The sequence below is a fragment of the Bos indicus x Bos taurus genome, chromosome 26 (assembly GCF_003369695.1).
Source record: "Bos indicus x Bos taurus breed Angus x Brahman F1 hybrid chromosome 26, Bos_hybrid_MaternalHap_v2.0, whole genome shotgun sequence".
NCBI classification, from domain to species: Eukaryota; Metazoa; Chordata; class Mammalia; order Artiodactyla; family Bovidae; genus Bos; species Bos indicus x Bos taurus.
This window is the reverse complement of record NC_040101.1, coordinates 10135645-10161544: the sequence shown is the minus strand read 5'-3', so window position 1 is coordinate 10161544 and position 25900 is coordinate 10135645. Positions and strand designations below refer to the sequence as shown.

Sequence of the window (25900 nt, the reverse complement as noted above, 5' to 3'; positions counted from 1 at the left end):
TACAGATTTCATGAGTGTTTCACTTTTTTAGCTCAGGAGAGGGCTCAGGGATGATGATGTCTCAAGCACAAAGACAATCTTGGCTTTAATGTGGCCTGATGACAAACTTCCACTACCTGGCTGAGGAGCTGTATGCACTTTAACTGAACACGACGGTTCACCAGAGCCCAACTTCTCTTCCATATCTTGTGAATGGGTTATTTCATTAGACTCTTCCCTCTTTGCTTTTTTCTTCTCTTCACTCTCTAAGCTCTTTTTGAGGTCATCATTGAGTGTTTTAAGGTCACAGTGTATATCCAATTTATTTATTAACCCAAAGTCACTGGAAACGGCATCCTCCACGGTGGGCTCCATGGGCTCATCTACAAATCAAAGAGAAATCACAGTCCATCAGCCAGGCCATCTGACACAACCAAGAGACATGTATGGAAAACGTGCCCTCTTCTCTCCAATGTGGCAGAGACTACTGAGTGTTCACCAAGTCCATTCTCCCATCTTGCGGAGTCAGGGCTGTGATGGAGACAGTGGGGCCCTGGAAAGGGAACGCGCCAGTCCCTTGGTTACAAGCCAAGTTGTAACCGAGCTCCCACCAGTGGGACAGAACCAAACTGACAGGTTCAATTTTGCTCATTGTTTTAAAGGAAATCTGTGACCCTGAACTTCTACCCTTTCCCTTACCCGCTGGCTAGATTAGTAAAAACCAGAGTGACCTCAGAAATCACTTGAAGAGAGACCCAGAATGGCGAGGGGTGGTGGCGGGGAGGAGAAAGTGGGGTGGCGGGCTGCAGGCCAACCTGGAAAACCTGCCCTGGACTGTGATGCAAGGACAGAAACAGACTTCTATTAATTTTTAGTCATTGCATTTTGGTGTCTCCTCATTACAGTTAGTTTTATCCTAATGAATACATCACTCTTATGAATTAAGTTACAGACATAAATAATTCAAAAGCCTACAAGTCAAATAAAAAACCAAATGTAAAAACTACATAAAAGGACAAGTAATCCTCAACTTACAAATGGACAGTATCCTCAAAACATATCTGAATATTAATCTTTGAAACTCAGAACGTGATTCCTACCGACACCACCAAGCAGAGCTACACCAAAATTCTCATGTTTTCAGAATGACCTGGAGTCTTCTGGCCTCTTTGTTGCCCCCAGCTCTGCCAAGTTTGCTCCAAGTTGTCCTGAATCCTGCTCTGTTAAGGGCAGTGCATGAGGGCAAAGAACGTACCTGTTTTGCTGGCCACTGTATCTCCAGTGCTTAAAAGAGGGACTGGGACATTGTAAGCATTCAAAACATACTTGGGGGATGAATTAACAAGCTAACACTGGGGTGGGAGGCTCCCAGGGTAGGCCATTTCTTATGGCAGAAATGAGAAAGAGCTATAAGGATGGGTAGCATTCCCAATTCTTATGGTCATGTGTTAGGGAGTGCCTATGGGAAAACGCTAAAATAAAAAATAAAGAACAGCAAAACATTTAAAAAACTGAAAAAGCAAAGAAACCCAAGTTAATTAAATGTTACTAGGCAATTTGAGGAAATACACCCAACTTCAAAATTCATAAGAAAAAAAAAAAAAAGCTTCAGGCAATATAAGAATTCTTATTATCAGGGATTCCCTGATAGCTCAGTTGATAAAGAATCCGCCTGCAATGCAGGATACCCTGTGTCAATTCCTGGGTTGGGAAGATCCTCTGGAGAAGGGATAGGCTACCTACTCCAGTATTCTTGGGCTTCCCCTGTGGCTCAGCTGATAAAGAATCCACCTCCAATGCAGGAGACCTGGGTTCAATCCCTGGGTTGGGAAGATCCCCTGGAGAAGAGAAAGGCTACCCACTCCAGTATTCTGGCCTGGAGAATGCCATGGCTGTATAGTCCACTGGGTCACAAAGAGCTGGACACGACTGAGCGACTTTCACTTTTCACTTTCAGGCAATATAATTTACTGAAGACCTTACTCAAACATGGAAAATCTGAGCTTTACTCTGCATGATAAATAATTATGTAATCTTATGTAAGTTGTAGATAATAAGCATTTATTTCTCCAGAGACAGTGCTGTGGTTGCTGTTTAGTCACCTCAGTCGTGTCTGACTCTGTGCTACCCTATGGAATGTAGCATGCCAGGCTCCTCTGCCCATGGGACTCTTCAGGAAAGAGTACTGGAGTGGTTGCCATGCTCTCCTCCAAGGGATCTTTCCAACCCAGAGATCAAACCTGGGTCTCCTGCATTGCAGGCAGATTATTTACCGCTGAGCCACCAGGGAAGCCTAGAGACAGTATCGCTTTCTATTTACCTCATAAGGTATCATTAGGATCAAAGAAAATGAAGAATTCTCAGAGAATCAGGAAAACTAAAATTTCAATAGATTCCAGGAAATGACATCTTTAAAATGGTCCTGTCTTCCCCCCAAGCTAGACGCTCCCTGGCCTATATCCCCCTCTCCCTGATTTGGGGCCAGCGGTAGCAGTGTAACGGCAGAGCTAAGAGTAGCATCACCATCACAGTAACAGTAGCTCCTAACTGTAGTGGGACTCCTTCCGCTACCTAAGAAATTAGTGAAAGTGAGAACCTTGGAAAGAAACATCTATTTAAAATAAATAGTTTTTAGCCGCCATCTCATCTTACCCTCACAATTTCCTTTTGAAATTTCCCCTTTAGCCAGAAATTTCAACATTTTTTTCAAAACCTTCTTGTGAGATTTTGATGGCTGAAACTGTAAAGGTCGGCACCTAGGAAAGCAAAATAAGTATTTAAAAAGTGAACTAAAACTGTGAAGAAATAAAATCAGTTCTAGATAATAGTACAATGAAGAAAAGCTCATGACTGCGATTTCTGGGTAAAGACAAGGCTTAAAGTAGTCTCTAATCCCATCTCAAAAGTCACTAAAATACAGTTAAGGGATTATTAGGAAAAAAAAAAAAAAAAGCAAAAGACATAAAGCACTAGGAAAAAAAATAATGGGAGAAACGCTGGAAGCTAGAAAGCAGATGTACAAGTGCTAACTGACTTAGCAGACCAGAGAAACTGAATCCTAAGCCAACGGCGGGAAAAGCCAAAAAGATACCCAATTTTCTCCACATTACCCCTAAAAGTCTTAGGGATTGGCGATACCTGATACCGTGGGAGAGAAGACTGAAAGCAGGTATAGAACTAGGAAGATCCCTCAAAAGTCTGTTTTGCAAGAAGTTATTATCTCATACTCTCTGCCGCTCAGCACAGATGAGTCTCTAAACCCAGCAGAAAATTGCAACATTTTCAGAAAGGGTTAAAAAACAAAAACAAAAAAAAGGCCTCTTCTGTGAGGAATACAGGCACAGCTGAAAACAGTAAGTTCACAGCCAACAGTAAGCTTAAATGAAAGCCTTCATGCTAAGCGCTGAGACCTCTGTCACCCACACCCCCAACCCAGTCCCAGAACATCAGCAGATGATACTTTCTCTCCAGAATGTGATCAGAACGAAAAATACTGACCCAGAGATCCCCCCAAAGAAGAGGTTAGCCAGACCACCCTACTTAACACCCATAGTAAACAAGACCCACCAAGGTACATAAAATTTCCAATGGGACCCTTGAAGGCTGGAATCACCAGACACTTGAGGAGGGCCTCTAAAGCAAAGATAGGTGCCAAAAGGTTGAAGAAGGTAACCTGCAGAATATCGAGCATACAGGAAGAAGGAAACCTTAAAAAACTTAAGAGCCCAAGAACAAAAATCTCTCTTAGAAGTAAAAATAGAGTAGAAAAAATTAAAAGTTAAATAGAAAACTGAAGACCTGGAAAATGAAGTTGAGAAAATCTCCCAAAAGACATGGAAAATCGAAGAGAAAAATAATAATAAGAGAATCAGTCTAAAAGGTCCAATGTCTAAATAAAGACATGAGAAAAGAGAAAGAAGAAAATGGTAAGAAGAGGATCAACAAAATAACACAAGAAAATTTCCCTGGGACATGATGGGAGGAGCCCCTAGACAAGAGGAGTCTTATGTAAGGAATGAAAACAGATGCACTGCCAAACATATTATGAAACATCAAAACACTGAAGACAAAAAAAAAACTTCCAAAGAGAAAGAAAACATTTTGGACAAAGGAACAAGAATCAGAATGCCACTGAACTGCTCAACAGCAATAAGACAACAATGGAGCAAAGCTTTCAAAATTCTAAAGGAAAATTATTTTCAATCTACACTGCTATACCCAGCCAAACTTTAAGTATGAGCAGTCAATGGAAACATTTCCAAAGTCTAAAAAAATTTACCTCTTATGCACTTTTTCTCAAGAAACTATTAGAAAAGGTGCTTCACTAAAATAAAGGAATAATACAAGAAAGAGTAGAAAAGACAAGATACAAACCAAGACCCAAAAGGAATCCTCAAGATTGAGAGTCAAAAAGAAACTCCAGTGATTTATCAGGCACAGAGGCAATCTATTCAGATCACAGCAGGTCACAAGATTCCGTTAAGATTTTCATCAAGGAGATAAAAATGATACAGTACCTAAAGCATCTAAACATAGCAAGAGGAAATTTACACCTCTGGGGGAGCACTTCTAGATAAACTGGTAATAGGTGCCTCAAAGACTGCTGCTGCTGCTAAGTCGCTTCAGTCGTGTCCTACTCTGTGCAATCCCATAGATGGCAGCCCACCAGGCTCCCCTGTCCCTGGGATTCTCCAGGCAAGAACACTGGAGTGGGTTGCCATTTCCTTCTCCAATGCATGAAAGTGAAAAGTCAAAGTGAAGTCGCTCAGTCATATCCGACTCCTAGCAACCCCATGGACTGCAGCCTACCAGGCTCCTCCTTCCATGGGATTTTCCAGGCAAGAGTACTGGAGTGGGGTGCCATTGCCTTCTCCGGCCTCAAAGACTAGGTAAACAAAAATGACAATGAGCAACACCAGGGAAAGTAACAACTTGTGCAGGAAAGATAAAGTAATACTTTGGCCACCTAATGCGAAGAGCTGACTCACTGGAAAAGACCTTGATACTGGGAAAGATTGAGGGAAGGAGAAGGGGATGACAGAGGATGAGATGGTTGGATAGCATCATTGTCTCAACGAACATGAGTTTGAGCAAACTCCAGGAGATAGTGAAGAACAGGGAAGCCTGGCGTGCTGCAGTCCACAGGGTTGCACAGAGTTGGGCATGACTTAAAGACTGAACAACAACTACATGGCTGAGCTGTGAAGTCTATTTACACAGCCATAATGAGATGACTACATCCATCCAAAATTTTGGGAAGTTGGGGATGAAGACAAATAGGAGTTTGTGACAAGGGGAAGTGGGGTAAAATAAAGTTTAACCCTTATCTTTCAGAGCAAGAAGCCCAGAGATAATGGAGAAAACCAACCTTTTAGTAATGAAGTATTACTATATAAAAATGAAAGTGAAAGTTGTTCAGTCATGTCCAACTCTTTGCAACCCCATGGACTATAGCCTGCCAGGCTCCTCTGTCCATGGAATTTTCCAGGCAAGAATACTGGAGTGGGGAACCATTCCCTGAACCCCAGTCTCCTGCATTGCGGGCAGATTCTTTACCACCTGAGCTACCACTGAAGCCCCATCATTATATAAGCATGTTACTTAAAGACACAGAGATGAAAAAACAAAAGAATCAGTTAAAAGATTTGAAAGTGACTGCAATGAGAAACAGAAAATAGGAATTGGAGGGGAGAGGGGTGGTTCAGAGGACTGCCATTTTGCAAAATAAGCTTTACGGGAACTATTTGATTCTTTAAAGTGTTAGCAAATATACTATTAATTAAAATTAAAATTGAAAAAAAAATTCATAGACAGGGAAGTTCATCCTCATTTTTACTCACACACTGGCCAGGCCCCAGCATCTGCCTAACAAAAAAGCAAAGTTGTAGGCTAGACCACACTGACTTTACCTAAGGCCTCACTGCACAGCTACTGTAGTAAACAGCAAAATAACCCAAAGAAATGCAAAATGACTCCAAAAAAATCAACATGTAAAAATGAAGTTGTATAAAGAGTAACAACTCAGGAAATTTCTTTTTCAATTTGGCTACACTAGGTGTTAGTTGTGACACTCAGGATCTTTTGTTGCAGGATATGGGATTAGGTCCCCTGACCATGGATCAAACTGGGGCCACCTGCATTGGGAGCCTGGAGTCTTAGGCACTGGATCACCAGTGAGGTCCCTTCAGGAAATGTTTGATCCCATGTAAAATTATAAAATGCAAAAAAACAAACAAAAAAAAAAGCACATTTTGTAAGTACTTTGCCTTGCAATGTTCACAGAGTCCCTTTTCATAAAAGCAACACACCTGAACAGTGCTTTATATGAGACAGGAACCCAATAAATTACAGATGCTTCTATCTTTTTCTTAACCCACTGAAATGGGCCTTTTCTGAATAGAGATTCTCAGGGTTCAGGCCAATCAACTTCAGACTTATTTGAACAGAATCCTAGCCATAATCCAATGAGAAATTGCTATCGGAAGGAAAACAATTTCTGTCTTTGAAGACATTACCACTTCATAACGGCTAAACTGAAAGAGGTACTCTGTCATTTTATACTAAATGAGATGTTGTCAGTAAACTAGATAGTCATCTTTCTTCTTTATTGTACCAGTCCCTTGACCAGTTACAGAAGAGAAAGGATTAACCAGGAATCAGTGAATTTTGAAAGTCAGTGATCACCTTAAAATTAGTATGTTCAATGTTACATTATTTTTGTCTATATGTTCCCTGTCTTGTTTTGTTATTCAATTCTCAAAACAGTCTACAACCTCAAAACAAGTTAAGAGTAACTAAGGGGAACAGATGTGAGGACCCACGGAGCATGATGGACACAACTGTGCTTGCTTTATCTAGAGTATACATACAGGCTGAAACTGTAGACATATTCTTCACAATGTTAACCAACTTTCCCTATTTTTGCTACCAGAAGAAGGGGAAGAGGGAGGGGAAAGGCAAGAGGAAGGGGGAGGGGAAGATGATGATGAGGGAGAAGAGGAGGGACCTTCCTAATCAGAGAAGAAGGGAAAAATCCTTCCATGTTAGGGTGGAGTTAAGTGGGGGCACAAGAGAAACACAAAATATTAAGAAAAACCAAGCAAACACTCTGTAGGAAACCAGACTTTTTAGTTTGAGTTTTCCAGTGAAGAAGACTAGATTCTAAACAGATGCAGGTTAAGTGCCAGCCTCCTCTTCCTTATTCCTTATACAGGATTCTGCAGCATTGGCTGAATGAAACCACTGTGTCAAATACACAAGGGAATTGGAATTGGTGCTGTTGTTGTTTTCAGTCGCTAAATCATGTACAACTCTTAGCGACTCCAAGCTAAAGTGATAAAAATTTGATACCTAAAAGTAATTTAAGTATTTGCCAATATTCTCCCAATATTTCATGTATTATTGACTAGATTGCTAAATAGAATATTTTTATATCACATTAATATTTATATCTGAACTAATCAAACCATATTATTAAAAGCTATTGATTAGCATATGAATACACCATCAGTATACAGAAAAAATTTGTCTGCTTTTTTTATAAAGAAAGTGTACCTAGAACAGAAATATACTTAAAAAAGGAGGATTCTACTAAAAAAATTTATATAATCTTCATATTAATAGAAAATAATCAAAATTCTTACCTTATGGTATACTGAGGACAACATGTTTGATTCATGACAGGTTTGTACACATATTTCCCGCTTCTAAAATTATAGAATAGCTTTGTTAATTTCATACATATTTCTCACAGGCAGCAAAGTAGATTAGTACAGGAATATGAAATTAATTAAGGTAAAAATCTAATCAATAGGGTAAAAACTGAGGTTGAGTTACTCTTCACAGGCTAAATGATCTTATATGGTGGGTAATCCAAGGACCAGGGTCAAAGTTTTCCTTTCCTAAACCCTGGCATATGTACTCCACAGCTGATAACCGAGGTAACCTCAGTTACCCTCTCATCAAGCATCTGCAATCTCTTCCATGCCTCCCTCCATCCACCGCCCACGTTGATACTGAAAAAGCTGCCCAGGATGCTGTGGGGCTGATGTGTGTTGCTCCTACAACATCCACATGTGTGGGTTCCACGGGCACCAGCATGATGTACTCCCAAGCCAACCCGATCCTTTCCATGCTTTCTGGATCTCAGCTCATACAGAGCCATGACACTACAAGCTCAATTTTGTCCAGATTTGGATATGCCCTAATCCAAGTGGACTGGTGTTCTTATCACAAGAGGAAATTGGACATAAAAAGAAACATCAGGGCTTCCTTAGGGGCTCAGTGATAAAGAATCCTCCTGCCAATGCAGGAGATACGGATTCAATCCCTGATCCGGGAAGATTCCACATGCCCGGAGCAACTAAGCCCATGCACCCCAACTATTGAGTCTCTGCTCTAGAGCCTGGGAGCCCCAACTGCTGAAGGCTGAGGGCCTCAGGGCCTGAGCTCCACAAGAGAAGCCACCACACTGAGAAGCCATGCACCGCAGCAAGAGTTGCCCCTGATGACCGCAACTAGAGAAAAGCCTGCACAGCAAATGAAGACCCAGCACAGCCAAAAATAAATAAATAATTTTTAAGAAAGACACAGCCTACAGAACCATGAGAAAATACACTTCTCTCACTCCAGCGGCCCAGACTGTGGTGTTCTGTTATGGCAGTCCTAGCAAACACACAGGAGTTCAGTTCCCGAGCCGAAAATCTGGGCGTCCTCCTAGGCTCTTCACTCCCGCACACCTCCATATGCTGCCAGCAAGCATTCTACCTCTGAAACGTCTCGTGAGTGTGCCCCCTCCGATCTAGCTCCTAATCTACAGTCACCGCTCCTGACTAGGACAGCAGCTCCTCAGCACCTCACACCAGGACACTACAGTAATCTCTAGGACTCCTCTTCCTGCCTTCAGAATCACTCCCTCAGACACCTCTCTGCTATCTGAATCATTTCCAGATCTCAAATTCCATTACTTTTCTCTCTGACATAAAAGCCTTCAATAGCTCCCCCAGACCATTAAAAAAATAAAAATAAAATTCCTTATCATGGCACACAAAGTCCTGCCACATCTGACCCAATGGGCCTCATTATTATGTTTAAGGAAAGCTGTGAAGTTTCATTTGCTGTGCTCAATCTGGGCAGTACTGGTACAGGGCACTTAATACTGCTCATACTTATGTAAGGAACCTTACCTAATAGTTATTCTAAAATCATCTACACAAAAATAGCTGCGAAAAAAACATGGCCATCAAAGGCAATGTGTGGACCTTAAAGAAATCCTGATTCAAATAAACCAATTGTAAAAGAAAATTTTTTGAGATGACCAGAAAATCTCAAAACTAGGTAACAGGTGACATTAAATTATCATTAAATTGCAAAGCATGGTAATGATATTGTGGATATGTTAAGAAAGCGAAAAAAAATCCTTCTCTATTAGAAACACACATTTAGTCCAACTATAATGACATAATATCTGAAATTTGCTTTAAATAATTTTGTGGGAGGAGGGGAGGGAGGAATATCTCATCCCATTGAAGCTGCTATAACAAAATACCATAGACTGAGTGACTTATAAACAGAAATACATTCCTGGTAGTTCTGGGGCTGGAAGTCCAAGATCAAGGTGCCAACAGAAATGATGTCCAGTGAAGACAAGCTTTCTGGTTCATCTTTTCTACATATCCTCATGTGGCAAAAGGGGCAAGAGAACCCTCTGTGGTCTCTTCTATAAAGGCACTAGAATCCCATTCGTGATCCCATCCATCTTCATGACCTAACCACCTCCCAAAAGCCCTACCTCCATATAGGACTTAACATATGAACTCTGGGGGAGACACATTCAGTCCATTGAAGGGAGCAAGGAAAACTGATGAAACAAGACTGGCAAATGTTAACAACTTTCGATGCCTGGTGATTAGTACATGAAGTTCATTACAGTGTTCTTGCTACATCTGTGAAATATTCCAAATAAACATCCTTAAAAGGAGAAAACAATCTCTACACACAAAATATAATAAAAATTTTATTAAACCTATTTCCAACCACAGGAAAACATTTTAAAGGCAAATAATATGTTTCAATTATAAGAAGAGCCTGAGTACCATCAGAAGGATCTTTACATTAACGGCATTTACCTTCGCCATCCTCGGTCTATGAGATCCTGGTAATCCTGCACAGTCATTGAATGTGCCCACATGCCTGAAAAATAAGTGCCATGTTCATAACAACGGGTGGAACTTTTTACTTTTCTAAATTCAAAGCATTATTTTTAAAGTGTGAATACTGAAGCAAAAAAAAATCCAGCTCACACTGGAGAAATCAAAGTCCGCACATACTTCGTCCTTTTTTAACACAATACACAACACAAATGAAACACATGATGTATTTAACCTTAATTTTAAAAATAAAACACAGAAAGTGATCACATGCACTTAAGAATTAGTCAACAGTCTATGACACCATAAATTTAAGATCCCACTGCAAACTACATCACACCTTTAAGCCATAATAATGACCCCAAAAGTTTAATAAGCTGGTCTCTTCAGAAGAATTAGAAAGCAAATGTTTTCTTGTGCATATAAATTCTCCTTATTTTAATTTGCTTACACTGAAAATAAGACAAAAGTATACATACAGCAATATTCCTTTTAAGTATAAAAAATGAAAGTAATCCAAATGCCTTTGAACAGAAAAGTGATTCCAGACACTAATTTGTTATCAACATGATGAAAAAAGTTAGGCAACCATAAAAAAATGAAGATTATGAGAAAACACTGAATTAATGGTAAAGAAAAATGAATTTTACTCTTGGAAACAGTAAACCCATCAAAAGTATGGAAAAACAGACAGGCTTAATAGAACAGGATGTAGTGAGAAAAGCAAGGGCATAAATACAACAGAAATGTCAGAAGCCGGGTGGTGCTCACTAACACCAACAAGTTACTCTATGGGGCTCAGTTTCCTCATCTGTAAATGGAAATAATAAAACCTTCCTACCTAATAGGTGGAGCGCCCTATAGTAAAGACTATTATTAAAATTAGAAACAAGACGATAGAAGTGATAGAAATTTACACGTATCTCTTTAGGTGAAAAGGGCGAAGGTAGGTTTTTTCCATAAAACTAAACAAAGGACATATATATTAATCGATTTTCTCTTACTAAAATTACTAGGAAAGTAGTTAAGGACCTAATATTAATTTTAGACATGTATAACTTAAATTATCATTACATACAGAATTCCCTGGTAGCTCAGCTGGTAAAGAATCCGCCTGCTATGCAGGAGACACAGGATTCCTGGGTCGGCAAGATCAGCAGAAGAAAGGATAGGCTACCCACTCCGGTGTTCTTGGGTTTCCCTGGCAGCTGGTAAAGAACCCGCCCGCAATGCGGGAGACCTGGGTTTGATTCCTGGATTGGGAAAATCCCCTGGATTAGGGAACGGCTACCCACTCCAGTACTCTGGCCAGGAGAATTCCATAGACTGTATTGTTATATAATAAAGCTATATTATAATCTATACTATAAATTTCTTACATATATAAGCATAATACTAAAATTTGAAACAGAGAAGAGAAGAAACCTCTACTACCCTAAGGCAGTCACTGTTACCTTACGGGTTTCTCCCTCCCTGGGCTGTAATCATCTCACCTTTATTTGCATCCTCCTTATTTCCGAAATAAGGGTTATAGTCTTGGGTTATAGTCTTAACCCAAGACTATAAATTTTTTTCACTTTAACTCATCTTTATAACTGTCACTAACGACTGCGTTAATACTGCATTCTACCGCCTCTCACAAGAAGTTAATAACCTTTTAATTTTTAAAAGTTATTAAAAATTTTTAATTAATGAGTACACGGACACACCATCATCGCCCAAATCACTGCCCCAGGGCAGGACAAAACTTTTTTTTTGTTTTAAATACGGAAACCACCCAAATTTAAGTCTCCATGGATATCCCGTTTCCCATAATGCTAGATTATTCTTTAAAATAAGTGTATATTCTTTTGCCAAAGCATGACACTGCAGGAAATAAACATGACGTTCCGTTTACAAACGAACAAAAATTCTTCCAAAAGAAACTTGAATCACGGGAGGGGGCACTGTAGGCTGGCTCTGTCGTGGTCACCGAGGTGGGTGGAGAAATGACAAGCACCTGGTACCATTTCCAAGCACAACAGTACTAACAGGGGCCCCTCGCGAGCAGCGACTACCATCAAGCAGTTTCTTGTATATTTTTCCAGGGACATTTTATCCACGGATATCCACGCACGTGTGTTTTACATACACACACACACACAGCTTTCTACACACACAGCACCCGACACCCACTGTCCCGCAACCCCTCGTCTTGCGCTGACCACCGGGGACACTCCGACAGCAGCATCTGAAATCCCAGGTCAGCCCCTGTAACTGACCACGCCACAGCGCTCCCCGACAGGCGCGTAGTTAACGGTCTCCCACTGACGACGGACACCTGTTTCCACACTTGGCTCCTGCGAGACACACATTATCTCGCAAGTCAGACCGCCTGTGTGAAATGAGTCTCTAGAAGCTTCCCTGCTCCATCAGGGGTGAGGTCCGTTTTCAAATTCTGACAGCCACGGCACTCGGGGAGAACCGCATTCCGCATTCGCTCCACGAGGGCCGGACGGCGCAGGGGCTACGCCTGGGCCGCAGCCTGGACACGACCCTCCAGCCACTCGGCCCGAGACGCCGCGACCCCCCGAGGACACCCGCGGGCCGCCGAGCCACCGGCGCCCTTCCCCGCCCACCAGCCCGGCCCGCTCACCATTGGAGCGACTGCCCGACTCGTTCTTGCAGTAGCCGCAGCGGTAGAAGTCCTCGCCCTCGAAATACTCCACGATGCTGGGCGAAAGCGCGGCCCAGGACGCCATGGCTCCAGCCCCTCAAGCGCGACGCGCGGCCCAGCCCAACCCCGCAACCGCCGCCGCCACCCCACAATGCACCGCGCCGCCCGGGCGCCAGCAGGCCGAGCCTCGCCGGGAGCGCCCTCGGCGGTGAAGCCGCCTGCGCCATCTTGACCGAGGGCAGCCTTCCGCTATTTCCGCTCTTTCTCCGAAAGAGACCGCCATCTTCGGTAAGGGTGAGACCAAGAGACAGAATGTGAAGGGCAACGGTCTGGGAAGAAACGCGTGGGGAAGGGAAGCGGGAGCTGGGGAGTGGGGCCTGGGTGCTTCCCCCCCGCGAGGGTCTGGCCTGGAGCGCGGCGGGCGGTGTGGGGGTTTGGACGCCAGGCGGCCGCGCCCACTCCGTTGGCCGGACCACTCACCACAGGACGCCTTGCCCTCCTCGGAGTCGCAGTAGCCGCAGCGGTAGCCGGCCTTGAGTCCCTTGTACTCCACCATCGAAGCCATGGCTGCCTCCAGGTTCGCGCGGGCCGGCCACGCCTCTCGGCGCCCCGGGGCCGACCTCGGCGGAGCGCGGGGGCCCGCGGCGGGGAGGAGTGGATAGCGAGGCCGGTGCGGTGGGTCTCAGCGCCTAGGGGCCCCCGGTCGGTGTTGGGTCCGGGGGCCTCCCAGGATGAGCGTGGATTGTAGCGGTGCCCCCCCGCCCCGAGACCCCGAGTTCAAGCCAGCCCTTTGCAGTTACTCCATCGCCGATCCTTCCCACAACTACAGGTTGTCAGCCGCAGTTTACACATAAGGAAACTGAGGCACAGAGGTTGTGATCACTGTTTCCAGATCCTGCAGATCTCGGTTTAAAAGTTAACATCTCAGACTGTCCTCGCCAATTCTAGCGTCTTCCAAACTAGCAGGTACTTACTAAATATCCCCTAGGTTGGAGTACACATGTAGGTGTTCTGTGGATTGGCAGAGTAGGCGAATTGAACACTTCCCTCTTTTAAAGAAGACAAATGTCAGAGCCAGTTGCTGTCTTGTGCCCAGTGCCACCGTATCTTGCAACTTTCAAACAGAAGCTGAAATTCAGACTTTTTTTTTCCCTTAGTACAGCTTTTAAATGTTATTTTAAAAGAACTTTTTAATTGTACAGGCCAAACACAACATGTATGTAAGTTGAATTCTGTGCACAGGTCTCCAGTTTGTAACCACTATTTTAAAGGGGATTTTTCAAAGAGTAACGATCCAGGAGTAAAGTATAAAAATGAGTGACTGCCTCCAACGAAGTAGTATTCCTTAATCTTTAACTCTATATAGGCAAATAATTTAAACCAGTCTGTCCTTACGTTTTCCTCCTGTTGGCAATAAAGTTGATCATCTTTTTACAATGTTTAAAAAGGTGAAATCATGAAACTTGGAGAAACAGGTAAACTTTTGAAGTCAGTTTCAACATTCTTGACCCCAACACCCACTGTGCTATGTGCCCGTTAAGAGGTCATATTGCTAAGCATCACCTGTGCCTCACACAATGAGAAAAAAAAAGCCTAAGGATAGCTATGTAGCATGCAGGAAGACCCTAGCTTTATCCAGCTCCTCCCAACTCCTTAGATTTAAAGCCTCCTTACTAGATCTCAGTACCCATGTTCTTAAACACAGGCCTTGTCCATTTTATTACAGCAGATGTGATTATTTCTTGTCCTTTCCTGGACAACAAAGGAAACAAAGGCCAGAGAGGCCATATAACTCGCCCAAGATCATACAACTAGTAAAAGACAAATAGGAGGAAAAGGTGATTTTTTAAAAATTAATTGAAGGAGAAAAGAGATTGACAAATACGAGGTTTGGACTTGTGTCACAAAACAGAGCCGGATTCCATCCCTGGGTCAGGAAGATCCCTGGAGGATGAAATGCCAACCTACTCCAGTACTCTTGCCTGGAAAATCCCATGGATGGAGGAGCCTGGTAGGCTACAGTCCATGAGGTTGCAAAGAGTCAGAAACGACTGAGTGACTTCACTAGACACAAAATTTTCATCTTTCAGGCCCCAATGAGAAAAACAATGCAAAGTTTCATTTAGGTTCGATCTTGGGGCATAAGTTTGGGGAGTTGGAAGAGGGCACTATTAAAATGTCCTTTTATTTATGAAACTGCCAATTATAGATAGTTGTCTTTGTTTTTAATTTTCACACTTGACAATAAAATGCTGACAACATGTTTGGTTCCATTAACAGTTTACATAAACTTGAGTGTGAAATTGAGTTTACGAAAGTTAAGTGTGAGGTTCGATCCTAGGCACTAATGATGTGAAGGACTCTGCATGGTGATAGACTCATGATTCTTGTGTTACAGTGAAATGTGGGACTTCCCTAGTGATCCAGTGGTTAAGAATCCACCTGCCTGTGCAGGGCACATGGGTTCAATCCTTCATCCACATGCCATGGGGCAACTAAGCCCATGTGCCACAACTGCTGAGGCTCTTTAGAGCCTGAGAGCCACCTGCATGCCCTAGGGTCCATGCTCTGCAACAGGAGAAGCCACTGCAATGATCAGCCCATGCACCACAACTACAGTAGCCACTGCTCTCCACAACTAGAGAAAGCCCTTGTACAGCAGCAAAGATCCAGCACAGCCAAAATAAAAGTTAATTGATTTAACTAAAATTTTTAAAAATAAAGTGAAATGTGTTTCTTTGAATAAAGTGTTATTGAGTAGATAGCAAGTTTGGGAGGGGTGTGCAGTTAAATACAGAGAAGAGGGACATGCTAGGAAAGAGCTGTGTTATGAGCAGAGGCAAGGAGCTAGATAGGAGCACCAAGTATCTCAGGTAAGGTTGGGATCCTAAAAGACACTTTCCTCTGTGGGGCACTCACTGCCAGGAGACCTCAGATTAGATCCCTTCCTCCTCTGTCTAGATGTTTCCGCTCCAGTCAGTATTCTTGCCTGCAGAATTCCATGGACAGAGGAGCCTGGCAGGCTGCAGTCCGTGGGGTCACACAGTCAGACACGACTGAAGCAACTTAGCATACGTGCAAGTACGCACTGGTAGCCACTAGCCACATGTCCCTACTGAGCACCTAAAATGTGGATAGTGTGACAGGGAAACAACTTCTATTTAAATTTATTTGGATTTTTTTTAATTGAGGCAGTACAGACAAGCAGGATAAATACCAAAAACCTGCATGTGGGCATATCATGTTCAAACTGCAGAAAATCTTCAAAACGGATTCTCGAAGACAAAAAGAAATCTTCAAAAAAGCCAGAGAGAGGAAAAAAATTTATCTATAGAGGAACAAGGATAAGAATTACATCAGTCTTCTTGTTAGAAACCATGCAAGCAAGAAGAAAGGGAAGTGAAATATTTCAAGTATTGAAAAACACCACCAGCCTAGAATTCTGAATCCAGCAAAATTATCCTTCAAATGTGAAAGAGAAGACTTTCTCAAAAATGGAGGGGATTTGTCACCACTAGATCTGATTTGCAAGAAATGTTTAAGAAATTCCCCAGAAAATAATACAGGTCAGAAACTCAGACCTACTTTTAAAAGAAGAGCATTAGAGAAGGAATAAATGGAGAGGTAAAATACCTCATGCGAAGAGTTGACTCATTGGAAAAGACTCTGATGCTGGGAGGGATTGGGGGCAGGAGGAAAAGGCAGAGATGAGATGGCTGGATGGCATCACCGACTCGATGGACGTAGTTTGAACTCCGGGAGTTGGTGATGGACAGGGAGGCCTGGCGTGCTGCAATTCATGGGGTCACAAAGAGTCGGACACGACGAGTGACTGAACTGAACCGAAAATCAATTTTTAATGTTTCAAAATAGTTGATCTGACAGATAACAGATTTTTTAGTTAATAATACAGGGTGCAAGCTTATAGATAAGTGAAATGAGTGATAGCAGTGTTTTAAGGGATAGGAGGCAGGAACTACGAGGGCTTCCTTCATAGCTTAGTCGGTAAAGAGTCCACCTGCAAGTCAGGAGACCAGGGTCAATTCCTGGGTCAGGAAGATCCCCTGGAGAAGGAAATGGCAACCCACTCCAGTATTCCTGCCTGAAGAATCCCATTGACAGAGGAGGGCTACAGTCCATGGGGTCACAAGAGTCACACACGACTTAGTGACTAAACCACAACCAGGTACGAACTGTGAATACTGTTATAAAAAAGTACCTGCACTGCCTGTGTGGTAGCTGTTTGAAGAAGAACTTAGATTAGTTGTAAATATATGCTGCAAACTCAATGGCAACCATTTAAAAAAGCAAACATAATTGTTATGCTAAGAGAGGAGAACAAATAGAATCATAAAATGTTTAATACCAGATATGGCAAAATACGACAAGGATGACAGGCAAGATATGACAGAGGATGAGATGGTTGGATGGCATCACCAACTTGATGGACATGAGTTTGAGCAAGCTCTGGGAGTTGGTGATGGGAGGTAAGCCTGACGTGCTGTAGTCCACGAGGTTGCAAAGAGTTAGGTACCACCGAGTGGCTGAACTGAAGGCAAAGTAAGAGTGGAAGACAAAAGTAAGGTAAAGCAAGAGCAACAAGTGGAAAACAGCAGCACATATGGTAGGTACTAACCTTATTATATCAGTGATCACTTTAAACACCAGTGGTCTAAATACAGGAATTCAAAAAGACTATCAGACTGGATGAAAAATGAGACCTTACAATGTTATCCACAGGAAATGCCACTTTAAATATAAAAACAGATTAAAGGGACAGAGAAAGATAAACAGTAATAAAATACTTTCATGACTTGATGTTTGAAATTCTTTGATTATTTTTTCATCATAAAATACCCATATTTACTTTTTTAACTCATTTACTACTGAATGAGTTGGAGACTATGGTTTCAAGCGCATCTCTACAAACAGCACGTTTTAGAAGGGGTAGGTTTTATTTCTACTGAACAAAAAGCCAGGTTGTAATTAATCACTGTATTTTCTCCTTTTCACTTTTTTTTTAAGAACTAGAGACATCATAATGGGCTACATGAGGACTTTGTTTGAATGGATGCCGCTCATATGTATGGTGAAGGGTATCATGATGTGACTATGCAGTCATTTTCATTAATGTTATTTCAACATTGGTGTAATTTCTGCTTCTTCAGTGACCTGTTATGAACATATCAATAATTAGTATATGACTAGAAGTATATTAAACAGTATCAAAGCTCAAAACATCATTGCAGGAACAGTATTTAGGTGAGTGACAGCCAGCTAAGTAATAATGAGACCACACCACTTGCCCACCTGCCACTTAATCCAACCTCCTCTTGCTCCTGTGAGTGTGCCTACAGCATCCACTCCAGGGTTCTCCACCAACCACAATTCCATTCCCACGGAAGGGACACAATATATATTCCAAAAAGAGAAAGATGCTCCTATTACCTCGAAAGATGCTTTCTCTAACTGCCCTAAACTGGGACACTTCTATGGATAAAACACAGGCCCTTCTACTTTCTGTCTATGGCCATTTAGCCCAGCTCTCCATAAAGCTCATGTCCTGCCAAGCAGACGCTGTCTCCACCTACCACCTCACAGTAGTTTCAATCTAGGATAGTGATGACACATAAAAAAAAGCTTGTGACTGCTTCTGGTTGCCCTAGAAATCAGACCAAGGCATCCTGAAAGATCAACAGTAGGTAGCTGAAAAGTCTGCAAGAGGGCCAGAAACTTTAATGGCTGGAAAACAGGAATTTGCAGAATTGAGAATGGGAGATTAGAGCTGAGAGAAGAGGACACCAAGAGAGGAAGAGTGAAGAGCAGAGATGTTGCTCGTAAAGCTGACGATTGATAGGGCAATGGCTGAGGCAGAAGACACCAAAAGTAAACAGCGTGGGGCCCTAGGAGCAGCGGAAGTAACCAGTGATGCTCAGAGGAGACAGAACAATGTGGGGCTGCGGAAGGAGCAGCTTTCAGTGCAGACCCAACCCTCACGGCTTCCTTTGGTGACCGACTCAGAATGGTTGGCTCTGAGTGCAGAAGAACAGTAGGTATTACCGTCCTTAATTTTTGAGTAAAGGCAGGAGAGTATCATTTGTATGGGGATGGGTGCAGCACAGGAAAGAGGACGTGGTCTGGAGTCACACAGACATCCCACCTCTGAAACAAACTGTGGGACTCTAACAAGTCACTGAACCTCTCTTCACCTCAGTCCACTTGGCCGTGAAACGGGGGATAATGAGGCTGTTTGGAAGACTAAATAAAGGAATCTATTTGCGTTCTTAGTACAATGCCAAGAGTATGATAAACTCTAAAATGTTGCTATGGAGATAATGTAAGAATTGCTTAACAAAGAAAAAATATGAAAGCAGAAATGAGTCTTTGAGAAATTAAATAGCAAATAGTGGGTTTTTTTCTAGTTCTGTTATAAAATCCTTCTCTTTTGCTAAGAAAAGTCAGAGAAACAATATTTACAACCCAGATTGCTAAACAGAGAACCCTGTTTGCTAACTGAGCAGGTTAAGAAGCAAGGTCTTGAGGATGCCTAAATATGATTGTGCTCTATCATCAGTGGTAAATGTCTCTGCTTTATTTTTCTGCATTAAATTAAAAACACAACCCTTTCTTGCTGTCAGATTGTTTTATTATCTATTTAAAACGTAAATCTTTCACAAGATTAATGAAATGTTATAGTTACATAGCGGTTATTGGAAATTAATGATAGCTTATAGATTAAATTTATTGTTCATCACCTCATGCATAAGTGAACTTAAAATGGACTTAACTTCGAAAACTCAACTTCTCATCAAAGGCAAGTTCTCTGTTCTACTAACAATATACACAAACTGTGGTTTGTGGAAGTTGAAATTGTAACGTAACTCAGCCTCTCCTCTCCACTGTTGAATGTACTATTGACAGCTTCAACCTCAGACACAATTTGGCTCTTTGTTTATGCTTTTACCAAAGAGCATTTCTTCCTTGATTTGAGAAAAGAAAAAAACATATCGTAGAGCCCTGCCTATTGACACACAGAAACACCTTTTGCTACATATTAAAAGTGAGTCCCCAAATCAACTCACATTACCATTCTATCAGAGTATGTTTCCCAGAACCTTCCTCCAAGTCTTAGTATAATTTCTCTTTTTGCTCTTCTAGATTGGCCTGGGCCAAAAATATTCAAGACCCTCGGATTGCAGTAGGTTCCCACTCCCCACTAGAAAAGAAGATTAAGGTGAGGAAATACATTTACCGTGAACATTGGAGCCAGTCATAGAATCATAAAAATGTACCACCCAGGTAAAAAGGGCCCAGGAATTTCAAGGGAGCATGCTTTGCTTGTACTGTTTGATTCATTGAGCACCAGCGGTGCTGGCTGGACAGCAATGAAAAAAATAAGGATTTAGTCTAGTGAGGGATGTGGACATTAAACAGATAGTGGCTGCAGATTGTGAGAAGTGTCGTGAAAGGAATTTTGTTTTATTTGAATGAGTTTAAGGTCTGAAGGAGTGACACTTAGGCTTAAAACCTAAAAACTATAATATATACATACGTGCCCTAGTGAGAGTTGCTATATTTTGTGTTTGGGAGTATATAAAGGAAGAATACCTGAAAAGGCTCAGATGGGAAAGTTGTTGTGGAACAGAAGAGTCAGTGTGGCTGCAGCAGAGGGAGCAAGGAGTCCGCCTGAGAGACTCGTTTGGAGCTGTAATCAGGAACCAGTTTATGGATGCCACCCTGGACTCTGTGATTTTTCTCCCAAAGCAGTAAGATGCCATCCCAGGTTTCTGTGCAGGAGAAGTGGTGTGTTCAGATTTATGTAACACGGAGATCGTGCTGGCTGCCGTGTGACCGGTCTGATGGGGCTGGAGACAGAGGGAGAGAAGTGGATTCAGGGAAGCTAATAAGAGGCTGCTTCCCTCTAGGGTGGGGGCATTTTGAAGTTAGAAGGGACAGGACTGAGAGGGGAAGACTGAAGGAAGCACTGTGGGAGAAGAAACACGTGGGGCTGTGAAGTAGGCATATCCAGGTGAAGCAGAGGTGAGCTCCGAGCAGCCTGTGTGCCCCGACGGTCTCACTCACCCCTCACTCCCACTCCAGTGCCGGACGCACACGGTACATCACTTGTTGAATGATCAAGACTGTCTTGGTCCAAGGAAGCCCGAGTGTGACTTCTCTGTCCTAAGTTGAGTTTCTCTGCTACACTTTTCTCCATTACATGTAGAAGGCAGCCAGCGAAGCAGGTGGAGGGGGTGGCCACGAGGTAGGAAGAGGATGAGGGACCTTTCGGTTACTTGGGGACATTCGGCTAATGGCTGGAGTAGCGCGGGGGCCCAGCGTAGCCTTAGTCACACGCTCTCGGCTACCGTCTGGAAGTAAAAAGGAGCAGAGAGCGGTCCCCTCTGGAGAATGGTGCTGAGAGGCCCATGTGACAGCCACAAAAACGAGATCACAGATGACCCAGATGAGAGCAGGCTCAGACGAGGGGGTGGGGGGAGGATGGAAGCCAAACTTAAGAGGTAACTGCTTCAAGTTACACAGCGAAGGGGAGCAAAAGGGGATGGTCCGTAGAGGAAGCGTTTTCCTTTTTTTGTTTGAAGATGATATATACTAAAGCATAATTTTATGCTGATGGATTGATTCAGTAGACAGGAAATTTTGAAGCAGGGAAGGGAATTTGATCGTTGTAAACTGAAGTTCTCGAAGCTCAACAAACAGGTGGAGGAACTGACATTTTTTCTGCCTGCTCTGGGCCTTCATCACTGCATGCGGGCTTCCTCTAGTTGCGGCGAGCAGGGGCTACGCTTGTCGCAGTGCACGGACCTCTCATTGTGGTGGCTTCTCTTGTTGCACAGCACAGGCTCTAGGGCGCACAGGCTTAGCTGCCCCACAGCATGTGGGGGTCTTCCCAGACCAGGGATCAAACCTGTGTCCCCTGCATTGGCAGACGGATTCATAACCACTGGACCACCAGCGAAGTCCCAGAACTGGCTTTTGATAGGTGAAAGGGCAGGAAGGCAGAGTCTGGGATAGATGCATGGGGTTGTTCCTGCAGTGGGAGGAGTTCCTGAGGGCCTGCTTCTGGTTTTTCGGGGATGTAAGGGAATGCAGGGGGAGGGGAGGGGTGTGGAGGGGAGGGGGCTTGAAAAGGAAGACAGGAAACAGTTACAAGAGCCTAACTGGGACATAGTGTGAGGGTGCCAGGCGGGGCTGTGGCTACCTGAGAACTGTGCCATGGCCTGTATAGAGAATAAAGCACAACCAACTGAAAAGAGCTCTGATACTTCCCTTTGACAAGAATTTAGGTGGTGTCCATTCTCCAGAGGTGAGGAAGTTGCTAGCCCAAAAGACTCAACAGGAGCGTGAAAGACTTGATCAACTAAAGGCCATGTCTTTTGACTTCCGGTTCGCCCAAGCAGAGGCATACTACTATCAACGCTACCAGGAAATGCTGGAAGAAGCATGCAAGCACAAAATGGTTCTAGAAGGGGAAATTAAAACAGAGGAAAAGGAAAGGAGACCACAAAACGAAAAAAAAGAAGATGCTAAAAAATGGCACTATTTAGTGTCTGAGAGAGAGCTGAACCAGATACAGAAACACATACACCGAGCTGAACGAGCCAGAGGCCTCAGAGACCACAATTATCAACTGCTCCCTCAAAGCATCTCAAGTGAAATTCCTTCCCACGAAGTATTAAACCTGAAGAAGGATGTTTCAACTGAAAACATCCAGAAAACACACAAAGCTAAGGCCAAGCAGTACAGGGTGGCCTGGGCAAAGAAACAGATAAAGGGACATCAAGACCGAATGATTCGAGGGAGAGAACTCACAGAGCAAAGAAATGGTCAACGACGTGCTCAAAAAATACCTGCACAAGCTCCCGCTTTCCTGAAACCTCGAGTGAAGAAAAAGGAAGTAAAAGAATATGAATGGGTCACCACCTATCCCATTGTCCAGCCTTATGCGGAACCACTTTTAGAAGTGACCATTCTGATGGAAAAGTCCAAAAAAGAGAATAAAATTGGAAAACCACTCCGAAGAGAGCTCTTGAGTATACCATCATTTTTGAGAAGTCAACTACAAAAACATAAAGTTTAAATTATTTTCTAGATTATTGTATTTCTTTTTCAGGTGAGCATACCTTCATAGATGTTGGTGCAGTAGAATCTAATATCTTATAATATTGTTTCTAAATGCGTCACACTGAAAAAAAAGAGGTTAAACCATGAGCTCAGCATTCCCAATGTTTCAGCTCTGTACAGCTAACCCAAAACCTTGTGAATTAAAACCACCACCATTTTATCTCAATTCTGTAGCAGGCATTCCAGCAGAGCTCAGCTGGGCCATTTTTCTGCCCCCACGTAGCACCACTGGCAATGCTTGGAAACATTCAGTGATGGCTGGGCTAGTCCGTAGGTCCCAGATGGCTTAGCATGGATAGCTAGGGGGCTGAATCTAGCTGGTCCCTCTCCCTGGCTTCCCTCCCCAGGTAGTTTAAGGGCCACGTAGTAGCTGGACTTATTACCTGGTGATTCAGGGCTCCAGGAGGCCTGTCAGATGCTACAAAGGCTTCTTATGACCTAGCCCCAGAAGTCCCAGAACATCACCTCTGCTTATCCTACTAATCAAAGAAGCCACCAAGATCAGCCTACATTCAAGAGGGGACAAGCAGACTTTTTGTCTAAAAAAACATGGACTTTTTATTTCAACCTACCATTCCAAACCTCCAAAAAGTTGGTCACACACCTCTATTCTTTATTATACTTTTCATTTTTCTTTTATGTGAACACTGCTCATAGGAACAAATATTTTTATACAAAGAAACCCGCAATTCCACAGCTTCTGCATTGACCTTGACTAAAGAACCCTGGCTCCCTCTCTAAAGACAGTGTAAAAGTTAGAATTATGATGCAGATAACACACTGTCTTGTGTTTTCCAATGCACCTAAAATTTAATTGGATATCATGTACCTGGGCCCAGGGCATCCCTGATGGCTAGTTGCCAACGCAGGGACATGTGTTCAGTCCCTGGGTCGGGAAGATCCTCTGGAGTAGGAAATTGCAAGCCAATTCAGTATTCTTGCCTGGGACATCCCATGGAGCCTGGCAGGCTAGTCCATGGGGTCACAAAAGAGTTGGACATGACTTGGTGACTAAATAACAACCTGAGTCTAAGCCCTAGACCTGCCCAGAGACTCTAGAACATAGTTCCTTAAGTGGCTTACAGTCTATTAAGGGAAGAGAACAGCAGATGAAATAAAACAAAGCTGTGTCCAGTCCTATGGTATAAAAAGGTATACTGACCATAAGGACTAGAGGAGGGTAGCAGTTGGTGGGGATGTGGGGTGTGAGAATGCGTTTTGGATGACAACTCCTTGAGCAGGCAGAATAGGAGAAACTCACACTGATGCCTGCCTCCTGCCAGCCACTGTCAGCACAGGAATGAGGCACAGACTCAGTTCCCCTGGCGGATCTCCACTGCAAACAAGCAGCCCGAGGAGCACAGAGTAACCGAGGTAAGCACATGTGCTTTCAGAACACAGCGTTCTAGAGCAGTGGTGCGCAACTTTTTTGGCACCCGGGACTGGTTTAACGGAAGACAGTTTTCCACAAGCCCTGGGGAAGGGAAGGAGGAGGGCTTCAGGATGGTTCAAGCGCATCACACTTATTATGCACTTCTATTATTATTACATCAGCTGCACCTCAGATCACCAGGTGTGAGATCCCAGAGGTTGGGGACTCCTATTCTAAAGGAAAAGATGTTTTGGGGATCCTATATGACTGATTTTTTTTTTTTGACTGATTTTTGAGAACAGATTAGTTTGGTTTTTTTTTCCTTCTCTTCAGAGAGTTAAGAATTAAGTGGCCGATAATCTCACTGTCCAGATAACTTCTGTTGATAATTTTTTAAAATAACGATAAAGTACATGGAAAACTCAACTACAGAAAGATACAAAATGCAAAGGAACAGCTTTGCCACCTTAGTTTGCAAAAGGTAACCACTTTTAGGATTCTTAATGATGAGAGTCTGAAACAAGTAGAATGCACATGGAGGAAAAATTGACTCTAAACATACATGCTTGAAGAAAATAAAATGTTAAAACCACATGTGATTCGATTTCTGCAAAATGTCCAGAATAGGCAAATTTATGAAGATAAGAGATTCATGGACAGAATGCAGGTTACGGTTAGATAGGGCTGAGGGTTTAGAGTGGATGGAGGGGGGCAGTGACTGCTACTGGGTTGTGGGGACAAAAATGTTCTAAAACCAGATTGTGGTGATGGTCGCACAACCCTGAAAGTGGACTAAAAAACAACGGATTAATTACACATTTTAAATGGGTGAACAGTATGATATATAAAATATATCTCAGTAAAGCCATTTTACCAAAATGAAACCAACAGCAGGAATTCAGAGAGGAGGATGGAGAAGGCAATGGCACCCCACTCCAGTACTCTTGCTTGGAAAATCCCATGGATGGAGGAGCCTGGTAGGCTGCAGTCCATGGGGTCGCTAAGAGTTGGACACGACTGAGCGACTTCACTTTCACTTTTGTGCATTGGAGAAGGAAATGGCAACCCACTCCAGTGTTCTTGCCTGGGGAATCCCAGGGATGGGGGAGCCTGGCGGGCTGCCGTCTATGAGGTCGCACAGAGTCAGACACGACTGAAGCGACTTAGCAGCAGCAGAGAGGAGGAAGCAAGCCTGGAAGTGCAGGTAAAAGGCCTGATCCTCTTGAGGCTTTGAACATTGGTAAAGAGCTCAGGGTATCAAATCTCAAAGGCAGTGGGGAGATAACTGCGAAACTGACAAGTGGTCTTGAAGACATGGAAGAGATCTAAAGGAGAGACAGTAAGTGGGGACACAGACAGGAGCCTGTAGCAGAAAGCTGGGCAAGATGCAGAGAATCAAGAGGCCGGATGGTGATTAGTGACTGATGAAGGCAGAGCCTGTGGGGGTAAAAGAGAAGAGAAACCCTAGGTTTCTTTATGATTAGTAAAGGTGCCATCCAGGAATTACATGGACAATGAATTTAGGAGCTGTTTTCAGTTCAGTTCAGTTCAGTCACTCAGTCGTGGCCTACTCATTGCGACCCCATGGACTGCAGCACACCA

General features: G+C 43.2%; 2 protein-coding genes across 13 annotated transcripts in view; one reads left to right on the top strand and one right to left on the bottom strand.

Annotated features, from left to right (window-relative positions):
• ATE1 (arginyltransferase 1) overlaps positions 1 to 13555 on the bottom strand; it is a 149901-nt gene extending 136346 nt beyond the window's left edge. For 3 of the 10 annotated variants that reach the window (XM_027529016.1, XM_027529008.1, XM_027529017.1), the window contains exons 1-5: positions 12763 to 12941; positions 10107 to 10170; positions 7623 to 7685; positions 2632 to 2735; positions 117 to 362 (exon numbers count right to left, since the gene is read on the bottom strand). In XM_027529016.1, the coding sequence (XP_027384817.1) occupies positions 117 to 362; positions 2632 to 2735; positions 7623 to 7685; positions 10107 to 10170; positions 12763 to 12868 (583 nt within the window). In that variant the 5' untranslated portion in view covers positions 12869 to 12941. Of the gene's footprint in view, positions 1 to 116; positions 363 to 2631; positions 2736 to 7622; positions 7686 to 10106; positions 10171 to 12388; positions 12727 to 12762; positions 12943 to 13263 lie in introns of those variants that run through there. The other 7 variants (XM_027529010.1, XM_027529011.1, XM_027529012.1 and 4 more) reach the window with 6 other exon arrangements.
• LOC113884436 (putative uncharacterized protein ZNRD1-AS1) overlaps positions 12983 to 25900 on the top strand; it is a 27114-nt gene continuing 14196 nt past the window's right edge. Inside the window, exons 1-3 of one of the 3 annotated variants that reach the window (XR_003508862.1) lie at positions 12983 to 13071; positions 19942 to 20017; positions 24210 to 24300. Coding sequence is in view for 2 of the 3 variants with exons in the window: in XM_027529021.1 (XP_027384822.1) it covers positions 22172 to 22882 (711 nt within the window). In the remaining variant the exon portion in view is untranslated. Of the gene's footprint in view, positions 13072 to 19941; positions 20018 to 22081; positions 22891 to 24209; positions 24301 to 25900 lie in introns of those variants that run through there. The other 2 variants (XM_027529021.1, XM_027529020.1) reach the window with 2 other exon arrangements.